General features: G+C 36.4%; 2 protein-coding genes across 2 annotated transcripts in view; one reads left to right on the forward strand and one right to left on the reverse strand.

The window, feature by feature from the left end:
* Nucleotides 1-2,304: 2,304 nt before the first annotated feature.
* Nucleotides 2,305-12,426, forward strand: ube2z (ubiquitin conjugating enzyme E2 Z). Its single transcript, XM_005811912.3, has 7 exons — nucleotides 2,305-3,171; nucleotides 4,929-5,001; nucleotides 5,825-6,012; nucleotides 6,577-6,688; nucleotides 7,906-8,018; nucleotides 8,119-8,209; nucleotides 11,017-12,426. Exons 1-7 carry the CDS (start codon nucleotides 2,714-2,716, stop codon nucleotides 11,197-11,199), a joined length of 1,218 nt encoding a protein of 405 aa, XP_005811969.1. The 5' UTR covers nucleotides 2,305-2,713; the 3' UTR covers nucleotides 11,200-12,426.
* Nucleotides 12,427-14,639: 2,213 nt separating this feature from the next.
* LOC102227817 (potassium voltage-gated channel subfamily C member 1-like) overlaps nucleotides 14,640-27,509 on the reverse strand; it is a 74,315-nt gene continuing 61,445 nt past the window's right edge. Inside the window, exon 5 of the mRNA XM_023348902.1 lies at nucleotides 14,640-23,087. Coding sequence (XP_023204670.1) covers nucleotides 23,074-23,087 — 14 coding nt within the window. The 3' untranslated portion in view covers nucleotides 14,640-23,073. The remainder of the gene's footprint in view (nucleotides 23,088-27,509) is intronic.

Here is a 27,509-nt window from a genome sequence, read left to right on the forward strand (position 1 = left end):
TGAATTAATATTCTGTCTCATCAGAATGACATTACTGATATCTTGAATTTGTTTTATGTCAAAATGTCACAGACGTATGTGGCATTTAGAAGTTTCAATTAAGCAATGAAAAAGAAAACATATTAAAAATTATTTTTGAAATTGCACTATTTTCAGTTTGGGAATGGGTTGACAGAAGCACTTCTAACTTTTTGGAGCCATTATTAAGTGCATTGTGAATAAAGAGAAAATTCTTCGCATATTTTTTAAGCAGTCGTTAAGTCTAAGTTTTCCGCATACTGTATTCCTTAAAGTTGAGCTTTTTCTCCATTTTAACAATTTTATGCAAAATTCTGCAGACAGGCAGACTTTTGAATAAAATGCAAAGACATAGTTTTGACTAGTCATAGTTACTTTTGAGGTTTCTTAAATTGTAATTACAGATGTGTGACATGTCAGATGACAAATCTGGCGATCTCATTTGAGATATCTTTTGATAGTTTGACTTGTCAAAATGAAATTGAAGATATGTTGAATTGTTATTCTTACTGTCTGAATGTAACTGCAGATATCTTAAATTACCATTCTGGATATTTAAAGTATATATCCAGTATCTATTTAATAGACACATTCCTTTTGTATTAATTAGTTGTGTCTAGTATTGTATCTGTATTTGTAGGTATCTGGAATGTAATTATGGATAGTCAGACAAAACCCATTTTATGTTAAAAAGGCATGCCACAACTCACAAACCAATTTCATATATCTGGAACGTAAGAACGATGAAATTGATTTTATGTTAAAATAGCCTGCCATATATTATTTTCCATTTAGAACCTGCTGTACTCTTTTGGGGTCAAGTGAATACGGAGCCCTTTATTGATTATTTGCATGCCGATAAGTGTTAAGTATAAACAAATACAGAACACATTTATGACCTTAGCTACATGTTATGCACATCCCCAGACGGGCCTTTAACAACATACAACAGTTTAGAAGATTACAAAGCAACATACCATGATAAAATGTACATAAACACTGGCACTAACTAGACCCCAATGAAACAATAGCCATCCTGGAACCATCATGGGCTAGCAGCTAAGATTAACAGTCAGCTTTTCATCAAACTATGGGATTCAATTTGTGTCAAAAATAAGTAGAAGTCAAAAGTGTAGAAGTTGTTGGTCTATGATGTTGCTATGTGTCTTTGGTTGATGTCTATGGTCTTAATCCTTTATGGATATGTTGATGCTGTATATGTAGATGGTGCATAAGTAGATGTTGCATATGTGTTTGCTACATATGGAAAAGTTGCATTATGTCTGTAGCTGCATCATGGTTATTACGCACTGCCACCTTGTCAATTCATCTGCAGTAAAGCAGTGAATCCCTTGCAGTTGTTTTTTGATGCGATTGCCCCTGTGGTTGGTTCATGGAGTTGTATGAATGTCTTTAACTTCTGTGATTGAAAATGTCATGGGTCCATGCTATTAGTTTAAGTCCTTGGTACTTGTTGTTGATGAGTGCTGCTGTTGTCTGTTCTCGTCATCATTAATAACTTTTGAAATAGGTATTGTTGTGTGATCAAAGTGCTTATTAGATATTACAAAAATGGTGGTCTTTCAATATTAGTGGTTTCAAAATGTTAAGATTTCTACCTCGTATTTTCTTTTGGTATTAATCAGGGCAGCTAAGGAAGACATAGTTCAGGCTATTTACTATGTGTAAATGTGTGCTCACATTGGAAAGACCCAGACTGCTATACACAATGTCTAGAGTCTGAGCCACCAGATTGTTAACCAATTAAAAATTGATTTTGACAATAGGGGGCATAATGGAAGCTAACCACTTTTTTCTTTTTTGGGAAATTTGTTTATATTAATATCAACAAAGAATACATAGTTATTTTTGAAGCACTCACTAATATTAAAAATGATCAAAATGCCACCCGTGTCGTTCACACCCTCACACTCCGTCCCACTGAACCGGAAATAGCTTACCGCAATTCTGCCGTGAACCATTACCGCCACCTGCTGGATCAGTCTCGTCCATGCACTACTTCAAAATAATGCACCTGTGCAAATAAAGGTTTTTAGTACAGTCTTAAAAGTAGATACAGGATGTGTAAAGTGATCCAACTATTTGTTTTCAATTCTTACTGAATTTTACCGCAGAAATTATGCTACGTATTAAACCATTGCAGCTCCGGCTTTATGATAAGAAATTATTGTCATGCTTTTGAAGTGGTCATTGAAAAAAAAAAGTCCCAAACAGGAGTTTTACTTTGAAAATCCTCACCGGATATTTCAAGTTTCCTCATTTCCAGTAGAGCTGACGGTGAGATGTTCCTGAAGTTGCGATATGCTTCGTTAGTGATTGTGATTTGGTCATTTTAAAGCTTTTTTCTCCACACAAACACATATAATTACATCGATAACATCTAGCGGAAGAACAGATGTCATTGTGATCGCGAGAAGACCGTTTGAATTCAGATTAAAACGGAACACTTTATTGAGGGTTGGTAAAAATATACATTTAAGCTAACGAGAGACAGCCACCATGTCGTGGGAAGAATTTCCTTGTTCGCTGGACTCGCCTCAAGCCGCCTTGTTCTGTGATTGAGCTGGTAAATAGAAAAGTAAAGGGAACTTCTTACTCAAGAGTCAATGAGGCTTACTAGTTTCAATACAAGTTAGTGCACACCAGATTTATCTAGCTTGCTAGCTCGTAAGCTATGGCGGACAGCTTTGGAGAAGAGTACAGCGGCAGTTCCCATGACTTAGGCGTTCCCGGACAAGGTAGCGGTGCCTTCCCACTGCCCACTTTAGCCAACTCTTTGCCCGGAGAACATCCTGCAGCGAGCGGTGCGCACCCTAGCCCGAACTCGGCCTCTCCTTCTCCGACTACAGCGGCGCTGGGTGGCCTGACCGCTGTAGTGTCCCCTATGTCCGCTGTTACCTCTGATGCTACCGGGTTTGGGAACACATTTACCTCCGGCTCTTCGATACCTGTCGTGGCCGTGTCCCCGATCGTACACACGTCCTCACCCCTGTCCGGTGTCGGCCTAGGGGTGGCTGGGTTGGCAGGAGGGGGCCTCTTGTCCCAAATCCACGCCACTTCCTGGGACCCGACTCTTAGTGCAGACTGGGACAACGAGAAGGCATCCCAGCAATGCATTTTGAGGATAAAGAGGTAAATAACGAGTAATTGGAGACTGTTTGTATGGTTTACTGTAAACAGCTTTTTTTCCTCCTAACATGTAATAAGGCCTAGACTAGGAACGAAGCCGTAGAAAGTAAGACAACTTCCTTCAAAGTATTGTTGTTACTAAACTCTTAATTAAAATTGCATTCGACGACGTTATACCAAGTAATTAATGATTATTTTACAGTTTGCTTTAACGAATTGAATATGTACTTAGTCCCTGCTCTGTAGCCTAATAAACAATGCCGCCTGCTCCAGCTACTGTATAACTGACGCTCACACATTTCTAATAAGTTGACATATTTTATTTTAATTTCTTCTACCATTTCAACACTTTGTTTTAAAATGAACGGTAAGCAGACTTTGCAGGTATTGAAAGCAGCAGCACTGTTCCAGCTTCAGCAGAAAGTGAAAGCAAAACCTAAGCTTTGCCCTCACCAAACGGAAAAAAGAAAACAAAGTCAACTAAAAGGAAGAAATTAATTTTACGCCATCTTACTGTAATTAATTTCACCTTATCTGTTGTATAAATTTATAAAATGTCTACTTGGAATTATTTCCTTATTATAATATTTAACTGGATGTTCAATATTTTATAACATGCATATTATAAGGAGGAGGAATACCAGGGGACTATACAATTCCATTTAATAGACACATTCCTTTTGTATTCATTTTTTAAAATCTTCTTTTACTTTCTAGCTACCTCTATAGACATACAGAAACAAAAATATGTTTTATAATGATGGATGTAGATGTGTATAGCAGTGGTTCTCAAATGGGGGTACGTGTACCCCTGGGGGTACGTGGAGGTACTGCAGGGGGTACGTGAGGCTTTTCAAAATATCTTTAAAAAATCAGTAGGCTCCTCATAATAAGTCTTGGAAAAAATTCTTTTGTGATAAGTTCGATAAAATATAAATGTGTGTTCATGCACTGAATTTTATATTCAGTATTTAGTTTCAATATCCTTTAAAATAAAACGGTTTGACTGGTTTTATACCTTCCTGGTGGTCACCGTCTTCTGTTTTTCTTTTTTGTTTAACCATGCAATGTTTGCAATATGGATGTATTTGTCAGGTTCACTGATATAAGTTGTTTGGCTTTAATAAATCAGACAGTGATTTTACAGCACTGTACCTCTTTTTAATTCCAAAAATGTTTTGCCCGTGTCAGGGGGTACTTGACTAAAAATATATTCTTAAGGGGGTACATCACTGAAAAAAGTTTGAGAACCACTGGTGTATAGCAATACAATTACAATACTATTCATAATTAAGCCATAAATTGTCCATCTGAGGTTATTTCTGATGCTCAATATCAGGAGGGATTTCACCATCTACACCTGGCAGATTGGAAGCCTTTGAAGTTATTGGTGACATGTGGTCACACTTCTGCTTACCAATGAGAAGAATGGCTGCTGCACTGCACTAGTTGCAGTCAGATGACATATTAATTTCTGGTGAACCACGTGGATTACAATAATCCAGCCATGATGATACAAGGGCCTTGATCCCTCTCCAGATCACTGAGAAGGAGATAGTCTTCCATCTTGACTGTAAATTTGATTAGAAAACCTGCTGGAATAAACACCTGAGAGACCAGATCAATCTTAGGTATGGTTATGCTGGAATCATAGCACTTCAAAGAACTTAGACAGTGTTTGAAAGATCACTGATAGAACCAGCGGTCTTCATTAGTTTGTATGATAAATGTATGTTAGTTTGTATGTTCTTTCATTGCAGGGATATTATGTCCATATACAAGGAACCCCCCCCTGGGATGTTTGTTGTTCCGGATCCTCAAGACATGACCAAGGTAATGAACACAGACCAATCACCATGTGGGAAATGTTCCCCACTTTAACCAGATCCCCTCCTTTCCTTCTTTTAGCGTTCTCCTCATGCTCCTGTTTTCATTCTGGGACATTTTAATAATGGCTCTCTGTGGTTATTCCTTACAGGGTCTGAGCCCTGTCAATGAACCTGATGTATGTGCTGCTCAACTCCTAACCATTTTTCTCTGCTACTCTACAGCTAGTTTTCCCACAACAGCCTACCATGACAGGTCAGGCTAGTTAGCATAGTCACCGATGAAAGGGGACAAACTGTTTTCTTGAAATGGTAAATTGTTTTTCTGCCATTAGCACACTTAGCAGCCCATACGTGAGTCTGATTGACAGCTCTATGACCCTCGTCTTGGTCATAGAGTGACTGGTTGTTTCTGAGTGAACTGTTTATTTGTTCTTATGACAGCAGGACCATATTAAGAACACAAAGGACTTATTTTTTTTTATTTAATTTTTTTGCAGAAAAATAAACTGGGTTTACAAAAAACACTGGGTTACAAAAAATAGTTTTTGGAAGTAGTTTTTTTTCAACTGAATTAGGACTATTTTGCACAGCTGACTCCAAAAATGACAGTCAGGTCAGTTTTTTATTCTGATTTGATTTAGAGAAATCGGATCTTCTGACTAAATCGATTACATTTTTGTGACATTATCAGTTCATTTCCTTTTTTAAAGAAAGCTTTAATTACTACTTAGATAGTGGATGGATAAGTACATTTGACAGATTTGGATGTATTTTTCTCACATTTTTTAAATCTTTCCTGTGCTTCATAATTATCTTCCACATTTTAGATCCATGCTCTGATCACAGGACCGTTCGACACACCGTATGAGGGCGGCTTCTTTCTTTTCTTGTTCCGCTGTCCCCCTGACTATCCCATCCATCCACCTCGGGTAAAGCTCATCACAACCGGACAAAACACAGTGCGTTTTAACCCCAACTTCTACCGCAACGGCAAGGTGTGCCTCAGCATCCTGGGGTGAGTCTGCCTCTCTGGCTTTGTGTGCTTTTCGCTGTCTTAGAATCCTGAAATTTAAGCCCATTTGTTGTGTTGCCACATGAACCTGTGATAAATAGAAATATTCTGGGATGATACACATTTTCTTAACTTTGTAGTCTCTGATCATATTAGCTACTTAAAAACATGGAGTCATGTTTTTTTAACATGGAGTCATGCCTGTATTCACACAGGCAGAAAAACAAACAGATTTTGCCTGGGTAACATGAGCTACCTTCAAAAAGTTATGTTAAGGTCATACGTCAAAATAACAGACATGATAAAGAAAAGCTCATTCCCTTTAGATTTCAGTGATCTGAATATTTTTTGTGTTTGGGGAGTTTTTGTGATGTACTTTTTATTTGTTTAGTAAATATTGATGTGGTTGGAGGTTACTGGCTTTTTTTGGAAGTCTTAAAATTAAATGATTAAAAAAAATCTGGTAAATACCAGAACAGTGGATATGTCATGTTTATTTTTTGGCTATAAATAGAAAGTATTCCAGTAATGACTGTATGTAAATTAGTTGTGCTGTTGTATGTGTAGGACGTGGACTGGCCCTGCATGGAGTCCAGCACAGAGCATATCATCTGTCCTCATCTCCATCCAGTCCCTGATGACGGAGAACCCCTATCACAATGAGCCCGGCTTCGAGCAGGTAGCGCCTCCTAGCAGGGCTGCTAACACCATGCAGCTGTGACAACAGCAACAACACAAAGCTGAGTGTTTCCATTACAAATGTGTGCAAAACTTTGTCTATATTCTGCTAATGTTGAAAAAACACAATTTCACAGTTGCGGTGTTTCCATTGAATAAGAAATGAAAGTAAAATCACACATGAGTAAGTTTGTTTTTGCATTAGCTTGTTCACGTCATTAAAAATCTTGGCAGCAATGGATTTAAACAGTTCAGGGTTTCCCCCAAGAAAACTTGCTAAGCCCAGAGGTCCGGGCACTGATTCAATCCACCCCGTTTTTGTATTAAAAGTTGGGGCATGCTGTGGTGGCGTAGGGGATAGCTCGACTCACTTTTGGAGGCCTTGAGTCCTCAACGCGGCTGTCGCGGGTTTGATTCCTGGACCCAGCGACATTTGCCGCATGTCTTCCTCCTTTCCTGTCAGCCTACTTTCATATAAGGGAGACTAGAGCCCACAAAAGACCCCTTGGGGGGGAGGAAAAAAAAAAAAGATGTTAAGTTTACAGGAAATTTAAAAATGTTACTGGGTAATTATGTTACTGGAAAACTTTATTCACAAAACTTAAACATACAACTATAGAGTCTTCAAAACAACAAACCCAAAAAAATACTACTAATAAATTTAAATTTTTTGCACATCTGTTAAATCCCAATTAGGTAATCAGCCAGTGGATCTAAAAACACGATATAATACTGATCACAAAATGAACTACCATAATTAACTGATGAAGGCCCCCATAAATGCTAACATTTTAACCCAGACCACAGATATAGAAATTTAACATTTGTTTATTCAGAATGACAATGCTGTTAAATTTGATTTAGTGGTTTTAGCAGAGATAACTTAAAATACTTAAAATTGTTTAACATTTAAAATAAAGAGTTTCAGGAGCTAACAAGTTTACTTTTTAAAAGTGCAAATAACAATCTCCGTAGTTATATTGTATTGTTACCATAGCTACAATCTGATGCTGTGAGTTTATTCTTTTTGTTTGAGCAATTATTTTTTTTCACAAATATAAATATGGAAATTATTTGAAAACAGAGCAAGCCAAAAGCGGGTTGTCTTGGTGAAATGAGTTTTTGCATTAACCATATGTGCTAATAGAGCTAAGATCTCAGGACTGCATCATGTCAGAGACTCCACAGAAAGTTTTAGAACTGTGTGCTTTTGAACAGGAGCGCCACCCAGGGGACAGTAAGAATTACAACGAGTGTATCCGCCATGAGACAATGAGGGTGGCTGTATGTGACATGCTGGAAGGCAAAGTTCCCTGTCCTGATGCTCTGAGGTGAGAAAACACACATTCTCACTAAGGATTATATGTATGCCGCATTTACTGTCTTCTTTCTGTCTGGTGTAATGTGGAATGTTTTGCATGTGATGTTTAGCAGTGTGATGGAGAAGTCCTTCCTAGAATACTATGACTTCTATGAAGGAGTCTGCAAAGAGAGGCTGCATCTGCAGGGTCAGAACATGCAGGTAAATCTGTTTTATTTTGAACTATTTTTAAAATCTTTACATCTGAAACATTGAGACATGACAAGAGCTTGATTATCACCTCAAGGTCACAGGTCCAGTCTATGATCGGTTACAAAATTCCTTCTTTTTAACATTTCCATTTACAAAAAAAACAGATCTAGAACACGAAGCAGGAACAAAAGACCACTATTCTGAAAAGACATTACTTTTTGTACATAACCATAAGGAGATTCAGGAAGGAGCCAGCGTCTGGTGACAATTTTTTATTTATTTATTTGATACAAATATTTTATATTGTCAGGTAGAAATACTGTTCTACCCAGAATAAAGGTGGTATTTCAATCTGGAGAGACTCAGACGGAGATAAGAAGACAATTAGAAGAGTTTATTGACAAACAGAATTTAAAGTCTTTGGCGCTCGGGCCCCGGCTGGGGATGACAGTTATCGCAGCGTTAGCGATAGGCTTCAGATGAGCATCCCGATGCTGTTAGGAACGTCATCCCCCAGGGGCCGGCACTGGTGGTGGAGGTTGAAGAAGGGTGCGGGCCTCAGGACCCGGCGAATGGAGGAGAAGGGGTGGTGGTGGGTTGAGCTCGGCTGGAGAGCGAAGGACACCATGAATGAAGGTCCTTATCAGCTGGGACTTGGTCGATGATTGGACGTGACGTGGCTTGGTCCGGCGTTGATAGGTCGACGATTGTGGGCAGGTCGCTTCAATTAACGGGTCCCGGTGGGGATAAAAGAGTCTTCCAGTTTGAATTTGAGCCTAGGCTTCATTATTTAAAAAATATTTTCAATATGTTTGTGTATTTCTATATAGTAAGCTCTTATTTACTGTACAGCCCAAATTATGCCAGTGGTTGGGTTCTGTGTTTCCAGATTGCCTCCAGCTCTTAGGCTCTCCCCAGTACAAGGAATTTTCATTTTCAGTGTTCTAAAAAGTCTAAGCAAGCATTTCCAATGAAACTTTCTCCATGAATATGAGTTTGTACATTTCCACACTGTCATGCAATAACTGCATCTCTCTTCTGTGATTTTCATTTTACTTTCCTTTTCCCATTTTGAATGTTAATAAACTTGAATAAGCTTTTTTACACCACAAGTCCGTCATATAGCTGTGACATAATACACTTTTTGGATTTTGCCTGATATGTCATTAATATTTCATTAATCACTAGTTCCTGCTCCTCATGTCTCATAACTTCCCCATTGAGATATTGACGTACCTTTAGATATTTACAGAAATCCTGTTTCTATAAGTTACAACTTGTTGCAAGTGTTTGAAAATCTTTCATTTGACCTTTATCCATTATTGAGAAATGTATTGTTATACTTTTAAATGACCAGTTAGGGAATCTAGTATTTGTTTGATTGGTGTTAAAATCAGGGTCATAGACACACCATCTTATAATTCTCAGGTTATTGTGTAGTTTATGATCTTATTTTACTTCTGACCAGGTTTATAATTGGAGTTTTATTCAAGGACTTTCAGTTTTGAATTGAATCTGTTCTAAATCTTTATTCCCCACCATTACCTGCAGAGGAGGATTCTGTATAAGAGCTAATTCAATATCCTTCCATCGATCGTGGTTATAGTTTTTATTACATCGGTTTATCAGAGGTTTTATTTGTGAATAGGAGTAGTTCTTTACATGTGGTATGTTCACTTCCCCTAATTCTTTTGAGAGTTGTAGTGTTTTAGATCTATTTGTAAGCTTTTTCATAGCCATATAAATCTGGAGAGCATTGTATCCATAAATTACTTTTTTGTAATTTTTACCAGTAGGGTTTGGAACAAGAGGATAAATATTTGTAATATTTATATTTAATATTAAATAATTTAATATAATTTAATATTTATTGGTAATATTTATAATATAATATTAATATTTACAATATTCATTTTGACAGATTTAATTTGTTAGGTTAAGCTCATGAAGAGGGTGACATGAGCTCAACCCATGGTTGTATATCCAATCTAATTTAAGTCAGGAGATCCTCATGATTACACTTAGCTCTAGTGGTTGCATCTTTGGGCATTAGAACACCGAGGTATTTCTATACGGTCTGGTCCCATTTAGGTTTTAGTTCAGCACACAAAATTTTTCAGGTTTATAATCAAATGTCAATGTCTGCGTTTTATTCACATTTAATTTATGTCCTGTATTGTCACCAAAGTTGCTCAAGCTCAGAAATAACATAGGCAGTGATGTATTTGGTTCACTTATAACAGCACATCATCTGTATTTAGCGCCACCTTGTGTACATCACCTGAAATGCTTATACCTTTCATGCTTTAAAACGTTTGCCTTATTAGTTGACACTAAGAGGTTCCACTATATGCATAATTATGAATTGAAGAAAGTGTGGATAGTGGAAAGTATACACAGGAGTTGGGGTAACTATTGTTAACTTCAACCTGCAGGTCTAACAGTCAAACCTAACAGCAGAGCTAAACAGGACAGTGGCTGATTTTTACACCTTTGCCGAGGAAGATAAGATCAGTGGATAAGATCAGCTTCACATTTAATTATTGGTCAATCACTGATCTTCAAAAGTGAAGGAAATCGATGCTGATAGATCGGCTGGTTGATAAATCAGTGCACCTCTAGTTAAGGCACCTCAGTCATAGGACACTGTTAGATACTTAACACAAAAAGATACAAAAATCAAATATGAAAGACAAAGAGATGCAACTTTTTTCTGGTGATTTGTTGGGGGATGACTTGGGTTTTGTTCCCTGTTTGTTAACAAAATGTTCCTGTTGAGGTTTACCACAGATGAAGTAATGTGACGATTTCCCCAGGACCCGTTTGGTGAGAAGCGTGGCTGTTTCGATTACCACAGCCTGCTGGCTCGCCTCGGTGCCACTCACAGACGAATACGAGAAAAAAACCTGGCAGACGATAACCGGAACGACAACAACTCGGACTCAGATACCAGTTCTTCCGAAACGGACCTGGACAGCCAGGGCAGCTCCCAGCCCTGAGTCTCCGGCTGGTTTTGAACTGATCAGAACTTTAGTTCTTGTTTTGCCTCTTTTTCTTTTTAACTTGTTGATTTGTGTGGAGGAACATGACGTATTATGATGGGATGTCATTGTCTATGGCTTCACCAGCCAAGATGAATCCAGGGCTTATAGCTAAATGATTCTGCCACTGTGGGCTGAGGGAACGGTTTAATGGTCCTGTTGTTCTCCCACTGCTTCCTGCTAGTTTAATGGGGACTGGTCTTACCAGGTTTGTTTGTTCAACCTTTGCAGCTAATTGGTTAATTTTACTTTGTTTTACTTTGATAAAAAAAAAAAAAACAATAAAACTGTAAAACCCAACTTCAAATTATTTCTCCAAGCAAGAAGAGAGTCATGGTGATTAGAAAGACCATTATTGCTTGAATAAGCTGGAGCAGAAGTCAGGCACTCCTTCGTTGGAGCCTTGGTTTGTTGTTTTATGCGAAGAAAGATCTTGTTAACAGAGGAAGACAGAGAGTAACCCTGTTGGCTAATTAAGTGATGTGCCTTGTCTCCTCTGGGTGAATCGAAGTCAGTCTGGACAACAAGGTTGCAGAAAAAACATCTGTATTTGTTCCAACAAGTGTTCTAGTGTATTATAAAAATGCTCAGATTCCTTTAAGATTTTTGGGATTGACTGTTGTCAATAAACCAGAAATGAATTTACTGTCAGATATATAATGAAACTGTTTGAATCTTAATTGGACTCATTTTCCATCAGATATATTTTGTATGGCTTTTTTCCTCAGTGCTGTACAAAAACAACTGGTGAGTACAGTGTGCAGAATTAGTTGTTCTTGTCTATTTTTTTGTTTGTTTTGCTACTGAAATACAAACCAACAGTTCACTTGTTCTTCTACATCCATCAGACAAGAAGATCCAAAATCCAAAAGGAACACTCCAAGTAACACTTCAGTTCTGTTTAAGGCAGTGTAACACAATAATAGTGATTTTCGTTTAATCTCTTAACATACTTAAAAGTGTCAAATCAATAATTAAAAAGATACATCCTCACCAGTGATGGTCATTATTTAAAAATAAAAACAGCATTTGCATTTCAGTATCATCATGTATATCTGTCTGCTCTCAGTTGATATTTGTTGAAAATGCACCTTCATCATTGGGCTTGAAAGGAAACGTGTTCACTGCCCTTTTCCACTTCAGCAAAATGTTTTGGCCAATAAAACGATTGTTTTCCCAAAAGTCGAGAGGAGCATTGTGTGTTTTTGTTTTCAGATCATAACTCGGAATTCTTTTTCTGACTTGGAAAAGAATCTAAAGAAAATATTTCAAAAATAATTTTGGCCCAGCCTTTTATTCATACTGTGTTATGACTATTGGAAATGAATGAATTACACTGGATGTAATTTACATGCAGCACTAGATTTCTGGCCTTACCTGTGTTTTAAAGAAAGTGATGTTTTTAATACATTAACAGGTTTTACAATGTTATAACAAATCGTTGTTTTGTTTCAGTCAATCAAGCAATCAATCAATTTCAGCTATAAAGCATCCTTCATGTTGCCAGACAGCTCGCTGGAAACACAATAAATGGTATTTCTGAACTGGATTTGAACCAGTTACCTGCAGATTGTTACCAGGGTCACAGTCTGCAGGTTCAAATACTAGAGTTGTGACGTAAACTGAAACTGGTGGGATTCTTCTTTTTTCTCCCCTCTTTGTAAGTGGGCTGGTGGATATTAAAAGCGATGTACTTTCATCTTTTCTTCAACACTTCCCTGGACTAGCCAGGGGAGTCATTGCTCGTTTTCTTTGCTTAATTTCTTAATAAACTAATAAACAAAATGCTTTTTGATTCGTTCTTGGTTCGGGAACAGGGTCTACAGTTGTAGATTTTTAATAATCTCAGAGAAACCTTGAGGGTTTCAATGTGCGGATTTAGCATTTTCGACGCACAAAAATAGTCGGAAAAGTCAGGCGAAAGACGTCTCGGTTGTAAAACGGGGATCCGGATCCAAAAGGAGTTCTTGCGTTCTTCCTGACTCTTTTAAGGCAGACAAATAAAATAGGGGATAGACTGTCCGCACAAATGGATGGGCCGGGGTGATGGATGTGGTTCGTACGGAGCCCTCCAAGGGACACGTTCCCTCGCAAAACCTTTGCGTGAAAAACCTCACATAACCTTATATTAAAGCAGAAAGTACGGCGGCCACCGTACGAAAGGCTTACAGTATTCAATTATGCCGAATGAGCTGATCAGTACAGTATTGCGAGGGAACCTTTTGGGAGGTAACGCAAAAGTTTTGCGAAGGAACGCAAAATAAAAAAAAATGTCCCCATGTCATTTTTGTCTTGGAACTAACCAATGGCTTGGTTTAAATTTAATGTTGTTTTTTGTGTTCGAAGTTTTTATTGATGGAGATAAAAAATAATGTATTGGTTTAATTTTCTCCTTTTCCCTAATGACATTCATTAGCCGTCTATCACCATATGAGAGGAGATGGGACCTCTCATATGGATATGATATATCAATATGATATAAGATATCATGCTGTCTACTGCTGACAAATCAAATCGGACTACAAATCTAAGGCATTCGCCTTCATTTTCTTTAATTCTTGTTTGAAATTTGAGAGAAACAACTTATAACTTATTCAGTATAATTATCAAACTGTTGATTGTGATGCAGGTCCTAAAATAGGAAATGTCCAGACTGGGTTCTTTTGGACTTATTAAATACAGATTACTTAATCCTTTTAAGATCCTAACGTTCTGTTTCCTCACCTTGACCTACAGGTCAAAAATGACCCACCCTACCAAAACCACAAAATAAAGCTGCTGAATTGAATTTGAAATCCAAAATCTATTTTGCATGATGAAACAATCTGTTATTTATTTATTCAACTAAATTTAATTCATTTTTCAAAAAGATGATCAACAGTATTACACTTTTCTTTTTACCACAAAGCAACTGTCATACCAGTTTTCTTTAACACACAGTAAAGGTTCATTATTGTAATTATATAAAGGTGAAGTCATTAATTCGGCACTTCATTCGTTTATATTTTTTGAATTATAAAAATACTTTTCTCACAGCACATGTGCTTGATTTTGTGAACAATTTTGTTCTTATGTTGAACAACATCATAAGTACAACATAAGATGTAAAACATTTTATGTTCAACACCTATACAATCATTTTATTACTTCTATGTTGAAGATGTTCAACAGAATATCTTAAAGAAGTAAACTAGTAAAGGATCTCTCTTTCATTAGTTTTTACTCAGACAGCCTTTATTTGAGAGAAGTTAGACAGGAAAGTGGGTAATGAAAGGGAAGATGAGCAGCTAAGCTCATCATGTGTGGGTGAAACTGGTGGGTGTTATGATGCTAGAGTTCAGTGACATGATGAGGTTATAAAACTACATAAATAAGAAAAAAAGCACACAACAAATAAATAAAATTTCTTAAAGTCATATTTTTATTTGTTGTCTGAAGTTTTCTCATTCAACTGAATGTGTTATTTTTTTCCAAACATTTTTTTAATGTAATATTCTTAAGTTCTTTTATTCATCCTATTCTTTAAAAGGGTAGTTGATCAAGTAAATTAGCATTCACTCAGAACTTGGTGTTTTCTTTTACAGCATAGCTTTTTTATAAGTCTCTTTTCAACATTTGTATTCATTTTTACATGTTTAAAAATAGAAAATGTAAATACCAGGCTTGACATTCAATCAAAATACATTGTGTACAGTGGAAGATACTTTGTACTTTTTTTTCTCTCCAGTGTTTTGACAATATACTCAGATTCAGCATCTTTATTGCATAAACTCATTCATTAGTTGTTGGAAGCCTCTCATCATTAAGGTAATTTATTTTCTGTCTCTTTATTGTGATCACAAAATCAACAGGGCAAACATACAATTTATTTTTGATTAAAAAATGATAATAGGATTGCTGTAAAAACAAGGAGGAGGAAGTGGGTAAAAAAATACCATGACTATGTCAACTTTTATTCTGAAAGTCAGTGCTTTAAGTGGGCCAGTATGCATCGGTACGCAGTAGAAGCACTTTTAAATGTTACCCCACAGCGGAATGGGAATTTTGGAAACGTTAAATGAGTCTTAGTCCATTGGTAGTATACATTTTATATGTCCCACAACAGTAAAAACTCAAGTCTTTCACTTCTTTATGTCTTTAAGAAGCTTTTATTTTATATCTTTATTTTTTTTTATATGTCCATGTTAACACCATTGACCATGACACTGAAATTTGCTTCTTTCTCATTTCTGTACAATAATACCTTTGATCTATATGTGAAGAGACAGATGTACCTAACAGCATGTCTTTTGTTCCACTTAAAGCACTGCTGAAAACTGAGACATTCATCTGCTCCATTTCAATCTGCTGTTAAAATCTCAAAACACAAAACTTGTGAAGCTCAATCCATTTGCACACTTTACTCTGACACTGTGTACTCCTGTTAATCCATAAAATTGCTTTCTCCTCTCACAGCGAAAAGAAGAAGAGATAACTTTTTTATCAGCAGAGGAAAGACTTCCTTTCAAAAGAACATTCACATTAAGGTCAGTTTAGTCGGTGTCCTGCACATGCATTTGGAATGAATCTAAAACAATTTGTAGAAAACAACAAGTTCACATATAGCAACTTATGGCTCAGGAGCAAGAGACGGAGACATGAAGGGGATGAGGTCAAAAGTTTTGCCTTTCCCTCAACCTGAAGTCATATAGAAGAGAGATTACTGCTGGAACTCATTGCAAATTTTAAAACTAAAAGTCCTTTTTATCACAGATATGTTGAATGAACAATGATAACAGACCTGTGATTTGGAAATTCTGAGCCTAAATGAACAGTGATCATTTATTATATTAGATTATTATCAGGATGTCAGAGAGCTTGCATGGGTCACTATTGGACAGCCTCACTGTATTTCTTCAGAAGACCAAACAAAAGGTAAATTCACTTGAAGTGAGGAATAAACTATAAAAAATACTTTACAGTGATTTGGAAATAATGGAGTTCCATTATTTAAATGTTTATCCATTATAATAATTATAATCAAGCATTCATTATAGGTTAGCTCAAAGTAAAAGCTCACGGCTTACCTAATTCAACCCAGTGGTTACTTCCTGAAAAATAAATTCAAATGTTTTTGCACAAACACACATTTTAACACACATGGAAAAAAAAACACAAATAGGTCTTATACATTGAGCATGAATGTGAAATGCTCTCTAAATCAAAGTTGGACAAAACAGATGCATGATGGGAATCTTGTAAATAAACTTGCTCTTCTTACAAACAAAACAACAAAATCCTTTTAAATCCCTTGATACGGCAGATTTGAGACTCTTTTTACAACCAACTAAGTTTCAGAAAATGTTATCTTCTGAAACTTTGAACATTTTTTTGACAAAAAACAATAAATGAAGGTAGGGCTGCACTAGTAAGTCACTACAATCAGAAATTCCTCCACCTTACTGAACTGACCAAGACATCTGTGACACATGACCAGGTGTTTCTTGGAAAGCAATAACCAAAAGCTAAACTTAGTTCTTGCATAGGCTTTTAAGTATGTTCAGTGCATGCTTTTGTTTCAAAGTCTTTATAGATGCACTTATCGTTCTATTTGTGATCACAGTTTTAAAATTACATGCAACAAAATGATGTCACTGATGTTCAGATGTTTTTCTGTTTGAAACAAATACAGAACAGTATTGTGAGATGAAAACATTCGCTTGATAAATTTAACATAAGAGGTTGGAACTTCCTTTTAGATCCTTTCGAAGGTGAAGCACATTGGAGCGGTCTGAAGGGGCAGCTCGATACAGCTTTGACTGAAATATCTACCTCAAGACTTCAAGTAAAGTTGGACAGATCCAGATCAACAGTTTGAAATAATCAGAATATTCATCTGAAGTTAGCATCAATGACCTTGAAAATATATACAGCAGCATCATAATATTTCACATTGTATGTCTGATTTTTATACAAAATATTCCTGAGAGAGTTGTTCTCTGTTGATTTAGTTAATATGCCATTTGTTATAACCCTCCACATAAAACAAAGAAATATGCAAATATATTTGCATATTTCTTATTTTTGCAGCAAAAATAAAATAACAGCAAAAGCAATCTTTTATCACTTCATTTAGTTAGACTTGTTGCAAATCAAGTAAATGTTACAGTTTATGTTTATCAGATATGACATAGTTTAAAGTTTGCAAACCTTCATGGAACTCCAGTTTCCAAACTCAAATCATTCCAGTGTCTTTCTGAAACTCAATGCTTCATCTTGCTTGCAGAGGCATGAGCAGGTTTGCAATTATTCAAATACACAAAGGACACAAATGACTAAGTTTTTCTTAGTACTTACCCAACCAAAATCAACCCTGATTTAAATATTTCAAGCGAAGATTTTGTATAAACTTTCATTGCAAAACATTAGGAAATACTTTTATAGCAAGTTTACCAAAAGTACTAGAATTCTAGAAAGACTTCTATAGCCCTTAGCAAAGAAATATTTAACATCATTTCTTGTGTATTACTGTCGAGAGATTTTTAATCATTATTTACTTAACTTTCTTAGAGGAAAGCAAGATGCTGGGGAGGAAAATTTAGATAAAATATTTTGAAAGTTTATGTGGTGCAAAATAAAAGGCATACACATGATAAAAGAACAAAGAAAAAAAAACAGAATACTGAGACGATTTTCAGGCTCCAGGTCAATTTACCCCTTTGCCAATTTATACCTCAATCCATACACTTGAGCTGCCATTTTGTCCCAACTCAGTCACCTGACATACCACTCAGCACACCATTTCATTTACACATCTGTTGGGTATCAGGTTATACTTCTAGGTAGTTAAATGTTCTGGTGAATTATAAAGAAAATTTCACATTTATTTGAATGTATTTGTCTATTTTCTGAAGACTTAAAGTAAAACCCTGTTTCCATTAAACCTAGTTCTGATCCCCATTTGGGCTTATTGATTGAAGTATCATTATGTTTCAATATTTTGATCAAATCAAAATAGATTGCTTCATGCAGACAGATAATTGCATTTTCTGACAGTAGACTAGTCTTAGATTATAGAAAATGACTTGAAATCATTGGTGACTGAATTAGACATGAATAATAGTCCCATGATGACTGCATAGTATGAAATGTCATAGAATGCATAGTATGAAATGTCATAGAATGCATAGTATGAAATGTCTTGTGGTAAATACCCCATCCTTATATGGAAGGACCAAAAGTCCACATTATGCAAAGGCAAAGAGATGAATAGACCTGAACCCTCATTGCTGACATGGACTCTCTATTTCACTTTAAAGTTTCCAATAAATTTGCTGTCACAACTCCAGAACAGCTCACACACAGCACCTTCAGACAAACCAAACACTACATGATACAGAACATATACTGTATATTATACAAATCTTCAGGTGAAATTTGAGTATCAAATAACTGCAAAAATAAATGTGTCTGATATAAAATTGTTCTCAATCTATCCAGAAGGTTGATGAAATGCTGTGGGTAGTTGGCCAAATCAATATCCTCTCAACTTATCAAGGTTTTTTTGTTTTGTTTTTACTCGACATTTCTGCCTCTATTGTTATTGCACCATTTCTTTTCTTATTAATTGCTGTACTTGAGTGAATTAGCAGCTCACAGACCCAACTCATTTCAGGAAAACATACTGTTGTCTTTTTAACATGATGAAAGCAAATCAATTGGTTTCCACTCTGAGCTGCTGGTAACAAAACAAAAAACAAAGCAAGAATCTTCCACTTCCTCTAAAACGTTTCACTTGCTTCAGTCCCAGTTCCTGACAGAGAGTTTTTGTTTGCACACAGAAAATTCTAAACTCCTTCAGTTGGCTTCATTACACACATTTTTTGCTGTTTTTGGACTTGTTGCTTATTTCCAAAATGTATTAATGATACACTTGTGTAAGTTATACATAGCTTGAGGAAATTCATGCCTTTTTCAGGGAAAACCTAAGAGCAACATCTGAATTTGAATGGAAACCTTAGTTCAATACGACTGCTTGTTTGACAATAAATAAAGGAGTTTCTATGAATGTTGGGAGATACATTTCATTTTATTGGATCATTCTGTAACTAAATGCTGTGAGTTCATTTTTAAAGTTTTTTTTTTTAATTTGTATGTATGGATATCTAGACAAGTCAATGACCCTACTTTATACATTGCCTGGCCAAAAAAATTCACATACTCTAATATTTTGTTGGACCGTCATTAGCTTTGATTACAGAACACATCCACTGTGGCATTGTTTCGATAAGCTTCTGGAATGTGACAAGATTTATTTCTATCCAGTTTCACCAAGGTCTTGCATTGATGATGATAGAGTCTGACTGATGTGCAAAGCCTTCTCCAGCACATCTCAATGGGGTTAAGGTCTGGACTCTGTTGTGACCAATCTATGTGTGAAAATGATGTCTCATGCTCCCTGAACTAGTCTTTTACAATTCAACCCCCATAAATCCATCTTGGAATATTCCCTGTCATCAGGGGTGATAAAATAACCTGGTCATTCAGTACATTCAGGTAATCAGCTGACCTCATTCTGTGAGCACATGTTGTTGCTGAACCTAGACCAGACCAACTGCAGAAACTCCAGATCATAGCACTGCCCCCACAGGCTTGTACAGTAATCACTAGGCATGATGGGTAATCACTTCACCTGTCTCTCTTCTTACTCTGCTGCACCCATCACTCTGGAACTCAGGGTAAATCTGGACTCATCAGACCACATGACCTACTTCCATTGCTCCAGAGTCCAATCTTTATGCTCCCTAGCAGATTGAAGCTTTTTTTCTGGTTAGCTTCACTGATCAGTGGTTTTCTCAAAGCTATAGAGCTGTTCAGTCCCAGTCCCTTGACTTCCCTTCACATTCTGTGTGTGGAAATGTTTTTACTTTCACTGTTAAACATAGACTGGGTTCTACTGTTTTTCTTTAATTTCATTTCACCAAAACATTTAGGTGATTGCCGATCACAATTATTCAGGATTTCTTTCCAGCCGCATTTCTTCCTTGAAGATGATTGGTCTCAATTATCCTTATAGTTTTTAACAATGCGTTGGACAGTTCTTGACCCAGTTTCAGTAGTTTAAGAAATCTCTTTAGATGTTTTCTCTGCTTGATGCATATCAATGATTTGACCTTCTCAAACAGACTGACATCTTTTCCACGACCACAGGATTTGTCTTTAGACGTGGTTGTTTAAGAAATGAAGCCTAGACGTAAATTCAAACAGAAAAACTCTTCAGCCTCACCTGTGTCAGCCAATCGCAGGTGGATGACACAGGTCAACCACCTGATAGGCTGTTGTTCATACACCACAGCCTATTAGCATTGGACCATGCCCCGTCACAGCCAATCATCATTCACTCATCCATTTATGAGGATCTTCATCCATGATACCATCTGCTTTCCAGCCATGCTCAGTCCACCTCCACCCCTTCTCCACCTCTCTGCTCCTGGCTCCTTCAGGCTACATTCCTTTTTCCGACCTCCAGTGTATGGGCCCCAGGGGAAGACGTCTCAAATCATCATCGCTAATTCATAACAAGCTTATCGCAATTCACAGCACAATGTCTTCTGCCAGGGTTCGACTGCCAAAGAACTTTAATTCATTTAAGTCAATAAAACTTTCTAATTGCTGTTTTTCTCTGTGTGAGTCTCTCCAGGTTGAAATGAGAAGCAACTCATTGCACCAGTTGGGGTTAAATAACTCGTTGCCAGCTGAAACATAATTGCCCATGCATTAATCATCCAACAGGAGGCTCGAACCTTTTTGCTTAGTTAGATTCAGAAGGTGACTGGGTTTTTTTGGCCAGTAGTGTACTTTGGCAGTAAAACTGAAGGGCTGGAAAAGTATTTGAACTAGAAGTTTCAAATGTTAATACTATGCCAGCTTTGTGACATAGATTTGCCTAAAATATTGCCTACATCTGTGTGTTTGTTCTTAATTTAAGGTCTTTTTTATGCAACTTGCACAACATATATTATTGTTATTATTGTTCTGAAGTTATTAATCCCAGTACCTGACAAAGACATATTATAATGTCAAATAAACAAACAGAAAAGCTGTGGTGGGAAAAATCCCTCTGGAAATACATGGAACAGGTTAATACCATAGATACCGGGGTCAGACAGGAAGAACCACATAAAGGGACAGTAGACACTTTCAGCTCAGACTCTCAGAAACAGTGACAGCACAGTTTAGTTTAAAATAATATGTTTGCATCCGGTAACTGGCACAGGCACACACAGCTGCCATTGTATAGTTCAAAGTTTGAGTAAAAGCTACAAGAAGAAAAATAGGAAGAACTGCTGTGGGGAGAAAGTAAAAAAACAGCCATATTGGAAATAGTATGAGAAACAGAAGAATGTACTAGAATGTTCTAATAAACTAGAACATATACTTGAATTTTTTTAAAAGGGTTTCCATGTATGATGTAGCTATCTTTTTTGTAGCAAGCACAGAATTTTTTGAGCATAGGGATCTTATTACATCCAAAAATGAATGTTTTGTCAGTACAGTCTGTGGCATTTAAACACAGTTTAAAGTAAACACACTTAAATTTGTAGAATTATTATTCATAAGGAGAGATCAGAGTGACTTGCAGGAGTCATGCAAAATATTCATGCTGGTAAACAATGTCTTGAAAAGTCATTGTCATTTCTGTTCCTAGAATAGCTTAGCAGAGATGTTCTAATATTGCTGACAACCTGCTGTCTTAAAGTTTATCTTCTTTCACATTCCGGGAGGAGCATGGTCTGCAGGATCTCTGTTCCTCTTCATTTGAAAAAAAAAGGACACAGAAGTGCTTCTTCATTCATTGTGTCTCCAGAAAGTGCTGTTTTCAGTAGGATATGTTTTTTTTTTCTTATTATTTTAACAGCAAGTCGTGGGGTTCAAGGCAAAATATGCATTTTTTTCTAAAATTACTAAGTGGAAAAATATATAATATTTCACCCACTGACCTATTCTCTGGATTTTATTCATTCCTCTGATTGCATTTTCCTGTTTTAAATTGTTTCAATTCATGCCATGCAACATTTTCTGGAGGTGAGGAGCAGCTTCAATGCTGAGTTGCAGAGAAGGTGGTGGAGGTGGCATGGAAAGATATCATAATGTTGGAAAAAGCAAAAATGATCCAGTTAAATCTTAATCCTCAGTGAAAGACTCTTGCTTGTCATGAGAATTTGAGTGAGCTCCTGCTTGTACCATCTGATTTGTCCATCCAAGTGTCTGTCTTTGGTTAAATTCTGTCAAAGTTGGTGAAAATGGACAGCATTAGGACTTTAGGGACATGTCAAGAAGACATTCAAAATGCACTGCAAGATTGGAAAGATGGCTTGTATTTTCTGAAATCTACTAGACTTCAGTGTTTTCTTGTAGGTCTGGTAGCTGAGTACAGATCAGTGTGAGTGGAGCAGTAGGAAGCTTAGTTCAGCTTTTATCGTCCTCAGTAGAGCTGAACTGATCTAACAGCTACATAAACCAAAAGATATGACTGGAGTTCCTTCAAACAAAATATGTCATCTGTAAAGCAATAATTATATGGAACTGTGGGAATAGTGACCTCCAGACCCAACTCTCATGATATTCATTTGTGAAGCTTCTTCTGTGCTTCGTTTGCTTCAAAAGTGGTGGAAGGATTTCATACCTCTTTTCTGTAGAATATGATAATGGAAGTAGTGAGAACGTAAAACTCCGTTTTTTCCTCTTGATAATTTTTCAGCTTCTGCACTGAAAATATTAGGAAAAAAGTCGAACAGCAGCACATGAGATATTTACTGTTGTCCTCTTCATGATGAGAAAGTGTTGGTTGAGTTAGAAGCTCAGCACTGCAAGGAAAGATGAGAAAAAATCAGTCAGCATCCAAAGATTATGAGCAATAATGTTTGATCCTTCAAACACCAGACAATGGTTCACATTGCCATTTTTGTGGATGGGTAATCATTGATAGTTCAAAAGTCTAATAGTCAATATTTTTTTATGTAAACGATTTAATACATATTATTGTTTATTGGATTTTTTTTACACAGAATGAATACCATCCAGGTCTGGTGTAAAGAAAGGTCAGGTCAGATCACCAGTGACAATGCAGGTGGGTAAAATAATGTTTTGGTTTGTTTTCACTAACTTAGTGACTTAAAGTGGTTGAGTTAGCAGCACCAGCCTTTACTAATATCAAACAGATTGTGACTTATAACAGCATTTTATTTTAAAAGTTAAGCACTATCAGAAGCATTGGGAAGTAATGTTGGAGCTATGTTTTCCTAAGGTTTCACATCTATTGGAACAAAAAGCACACAGAAGGATAGAAACCAAAATCTCTAATTGGCCTTGAGTCACAGAGAGCAAATGAAACAAAATAAGCAATGTAACAAAAACGGCTCCGTTCTACCTTCCAGATTTAGTATGTTTGAAGCAGCTGGTGCAGCCTTCACCAATCAGTGTTTCTATGACTCCTTCTAATCCTAAATCCACAGTTAATGACTGGCAAGATGGTCAATTGTCATTTAGACCAGAGAGCCAAAAAGCAGGGGATTTAGGAGAATCAGTGAGCAACATTGCAATTATTTTATCCACCCTCACATAAATATGTCTACTATTTATTTCCTCGGCTGTTAAACTAACACCCAGTATGAAACCACATAACATGCCAGTCTTTTTGCCAAAAGCATCAATACTAAATTAGATTTGTTTGCTTGCTATATACAGACGTAGACAAATTTGCTGGCATGCCTAATAAAGATGCATGAAAAAGCATGAAAATAAAATATTTTATTTAAAATCTTTTATTGCAGCAGCATAATCTCAACACCAAAAAGAAGAATCCAACCTATTTGAAAGAGTACATCTATTTAGTGGTGGCAATAATCCTATATTAACAAATGATGCAGTAATACATTGTAAAACGTCCTTTTCCAAACAGGAGAAGTAACATTTTTACAGAGTGAGGAGTCTCTGTGGTCAGATTGCCCTTTGTATGAATGTTGCTATAAATGAACTCGCCTTGCCTTGATATAAATAAGCATGCCTTTTTAAAAATAATCTTTTTTTTGCTGACACTGATTTTACATTTATTTAACTACTTGTAAATGAAGCAGAACTTAGCTGTAAAGTAAAAGATTGTAACTGTCAACGCATTCACTTATGTTCTCTTGCTCTTGTGTGTCTCTGAGATCCAGAATAACAATTAATAAGCAAGTAGGTCAGGTAACATATTTTTAAGGGATTCAGTGTTTTCTTGAGAAAGTAAAACTCATTTTTTTCCTCTTGGTCTATCTTTCAGTTTCTACACTGAAAATATTAGAGTAAAAAACAAATAATTGGTTTCAACCAAATGTTAAAACCAATTATTTCTAAACATGGATCCCCTCCCAACTACTTCAATAAATGCAATTAAAGGTTGGAATCTTCTTTTCTCTACAGGCTGATATTATGCAACTATAGCAAAAATATTAATTTATTTTAAGGCTGTTTCACATCTTTATTGACATCTACTTTATTCAGTAACACTCTTTCACATTTTTACATTCATTTGTATGAATGACCAAATGAAATGCAAGCCACAGTCAGTGGCTGCTAGGCTTCAAAGATGCTGCTGGCAAAGAGTCCATTGTGATATTTACAATGCTAAAAATTATAGAAAGACATTTTTACTTTACCACAGGCATTCAGCTTTCAAATAATTCCCTTAAGTTTGTGCAAGAAAGAAAATTGATTCCTCTTAATATGTAGTTTCCCATGTAAAAGTTGTCTGTGTGTGTGTGAGTCCTTTGTGTCAGTACAGTAAAATTAAAGACATTAGTACGACACTCCCACAGCAAACCCAGCATGCAAGTACACTATAAACAAAGCTTGATTATGACACAGATTACGTCTGGTTAACCCACAACAAGAATTCAAATGCAGAAGTCATTGAGAAGGCTGCGCAGTTCTCTGATATAACAAATAGCAATTGGCAATAAAGTCAATCTGTGAAATTGCTAAATTGTCAGAGTTCAATTTTTAAACCAGAGGACTGCAGCCAACCAGGACCAGGTTGAAGTCTAGAAAAAAAAAAAATAAATAAATAAAAAACAAACAGTAGTGAACCTCTGTTGGTGTTTCCCACAATTCCTGTTCAGACCTCACAGACAGTTTTAGCTGCATCACATCAGTGATCATTAATTTGATTTTCTTGCAGTTTGTGTTTTCTCACATGACATTCTGCAATCAATCACCCTGCACCTGTGTGAGATGGAAAAAGCTGGAAGTGGAGTTTGGAAAGGCAGTTTGGCCCTGATGTGGAACAAACAGAGGCTGTCGGAAAGAAAAGGACTATGAAACATAAAACAAAATGAACGGAAAAGAAAGTGTTACAGCGATACACAACCACAAACACGGGGTGAGGACAAACAACACAAACAGTGCACAATACAACTGTGGAGTTCACATTCTTACATGATGAAGGGAATTTTCCTCTGTTTCTTTCTGTCCTCCATCATTTCATCACACTTTTCTGTCTTGCCCAGAACTTTTCCTTCTCCATCTCCTCTCTTCGATGTTGCTCAGTTGATAGACTACTCAGAACACATCATTTAAAGCACTTACACCTTGTTACCTCTTCAATAACATGTCACTGTTTTTTCATCAGCTTATTTTCTTTTCCTGTCTCCTCCTCAGTTAAATCCCCTTTTAAGTCAGCTTTTTTTTCTATTCATATGCAAAAAGTAGTTCATTTAGCCATTTTATGTAATTGCACTATGTGCATAAAAGGCTGGTGTCTCACAAAAGTGATCTTCTATTATTTGGGATGTGAAGGCAAGGGGACGTCACAAGGAGCAAGGAGCCAGGATACATAATTGAATAGTGAAGGTAAAATAGCATTTTGGAGCGAGGTGACCAGAGCATGTGGTAGAAACATGCACAAAAGAGTTCATTTCTTCTTCTCCACTCTTTTTTCTATACATACAATGCATAAAGTTGGAAAACATTGCAGAAAGGAATCACAAGGAAAGTAGTGGAAAATAGATACCTGAGTTGTCAATGAATGAAAAAAAAACAGTGCAATGGAAAGAAGCTCAACAAACTCTAATGTCAAATGAAATCATTTCATAATTTCAGAAATTTGTCTTCTTAGTTAAATTCTGTCTCTTATACACACTCACTTCTGGAACATGAATTAAAAGTTAAATTACAATTGTGGCAAAATAGTAGTGAACAGTCATACACCCTTATAGTGTTTTCTGCATTAAAATAATTACAAATATAATTTTCCTTACAGATGCTTTTATCTTCTGAACTCACTGTAGTTTAAGTGACACCATAGACATCAGGGCATTGCAGACTAACAGTTAGAATGATGTGTCCAAACTATGAATGCAGAAACTTTGGTGAGAAGCAGTCTTGGAAAGAGAGAGTTTTCTTTTTTCACTTGCAGCAGAGGAGTTGAGAAAATTTTTAATATTTTTTATTTTCACTGAATTAGTTCAACTTCTGCTTCTACTTGCATATATCTGAAAAATACATAGCTTTCTCAACATCTCTTGAATAGAAAAGCAAATAAAAATGAAGTATCTCAACATCTATAACAAAGCAGCATCATAGCAGTTACTAGAAATGGCTCCCCTTCCCTTCCTGAAAAAATAATCTGTCCCTCCCTCACCCGTCCCCATTACAGTAGCGAGGTTCATCTGGTCCCACTAACATGCATCATTTCAGCCCCTCCTGTTTCTTCCTGCATTCACTGAGATAACAGTAGCTTTGTTCTGCATGCCAATGTATGCTATGTGTATGCGTCCAGACGCACACACTCTTACAGCAGTCTAAATGTTTTATATACATTGCTTATGTTTTAAACTAAAATGCCGAGCTTTCTTACATTATTATTCACATATCTGTACTTGCTGCTTGCGTTGGAAGACCATGCAAATCGTCTACATATTTACAGTGTTGTGACAAGCAGAACCCTCAGGTAAAGTGACTGATGCAGTCATAAGGAACATTTGACCATAAAGAGACAATGAAGAGTGGGAATTGTATATGTCTGTCTTTAACATACAATATAAAAAAGTAACTTTTTTTCTTGCACAATTTCTCCTTTTTAGTCAAATGATGCAACTGGCTGTGATGTTACTTTAATGAATGCATGTAGCCTTAGGGTCCCTGTTTCTGCTTGTAGTTCCATGTTTTGTAATGGAATGTTTATTTGTCAGTTAGTGTTGAATTAGTGGCCCTTTAACTTTTAACTGTCCTCTGCAACAGAGTCTGCAGCT

This window comes from Xiphophorus maculatus, chromosome 16, assembly GCF_002775205.1.
Source record: "Xiphophorus maculatus strain JP 163 A chromosome 16, X_maculatus-5.0-male, whole genome shotgun sequence".
Classification (NCBI taxonomy): domain Eukaryota; kingdom Metazoa; phylum Chordata; class Actinopteri; order Cyprinodontiformes; family Poeciliidae; genus Xiphophorus; species Xiphophorus maculatus.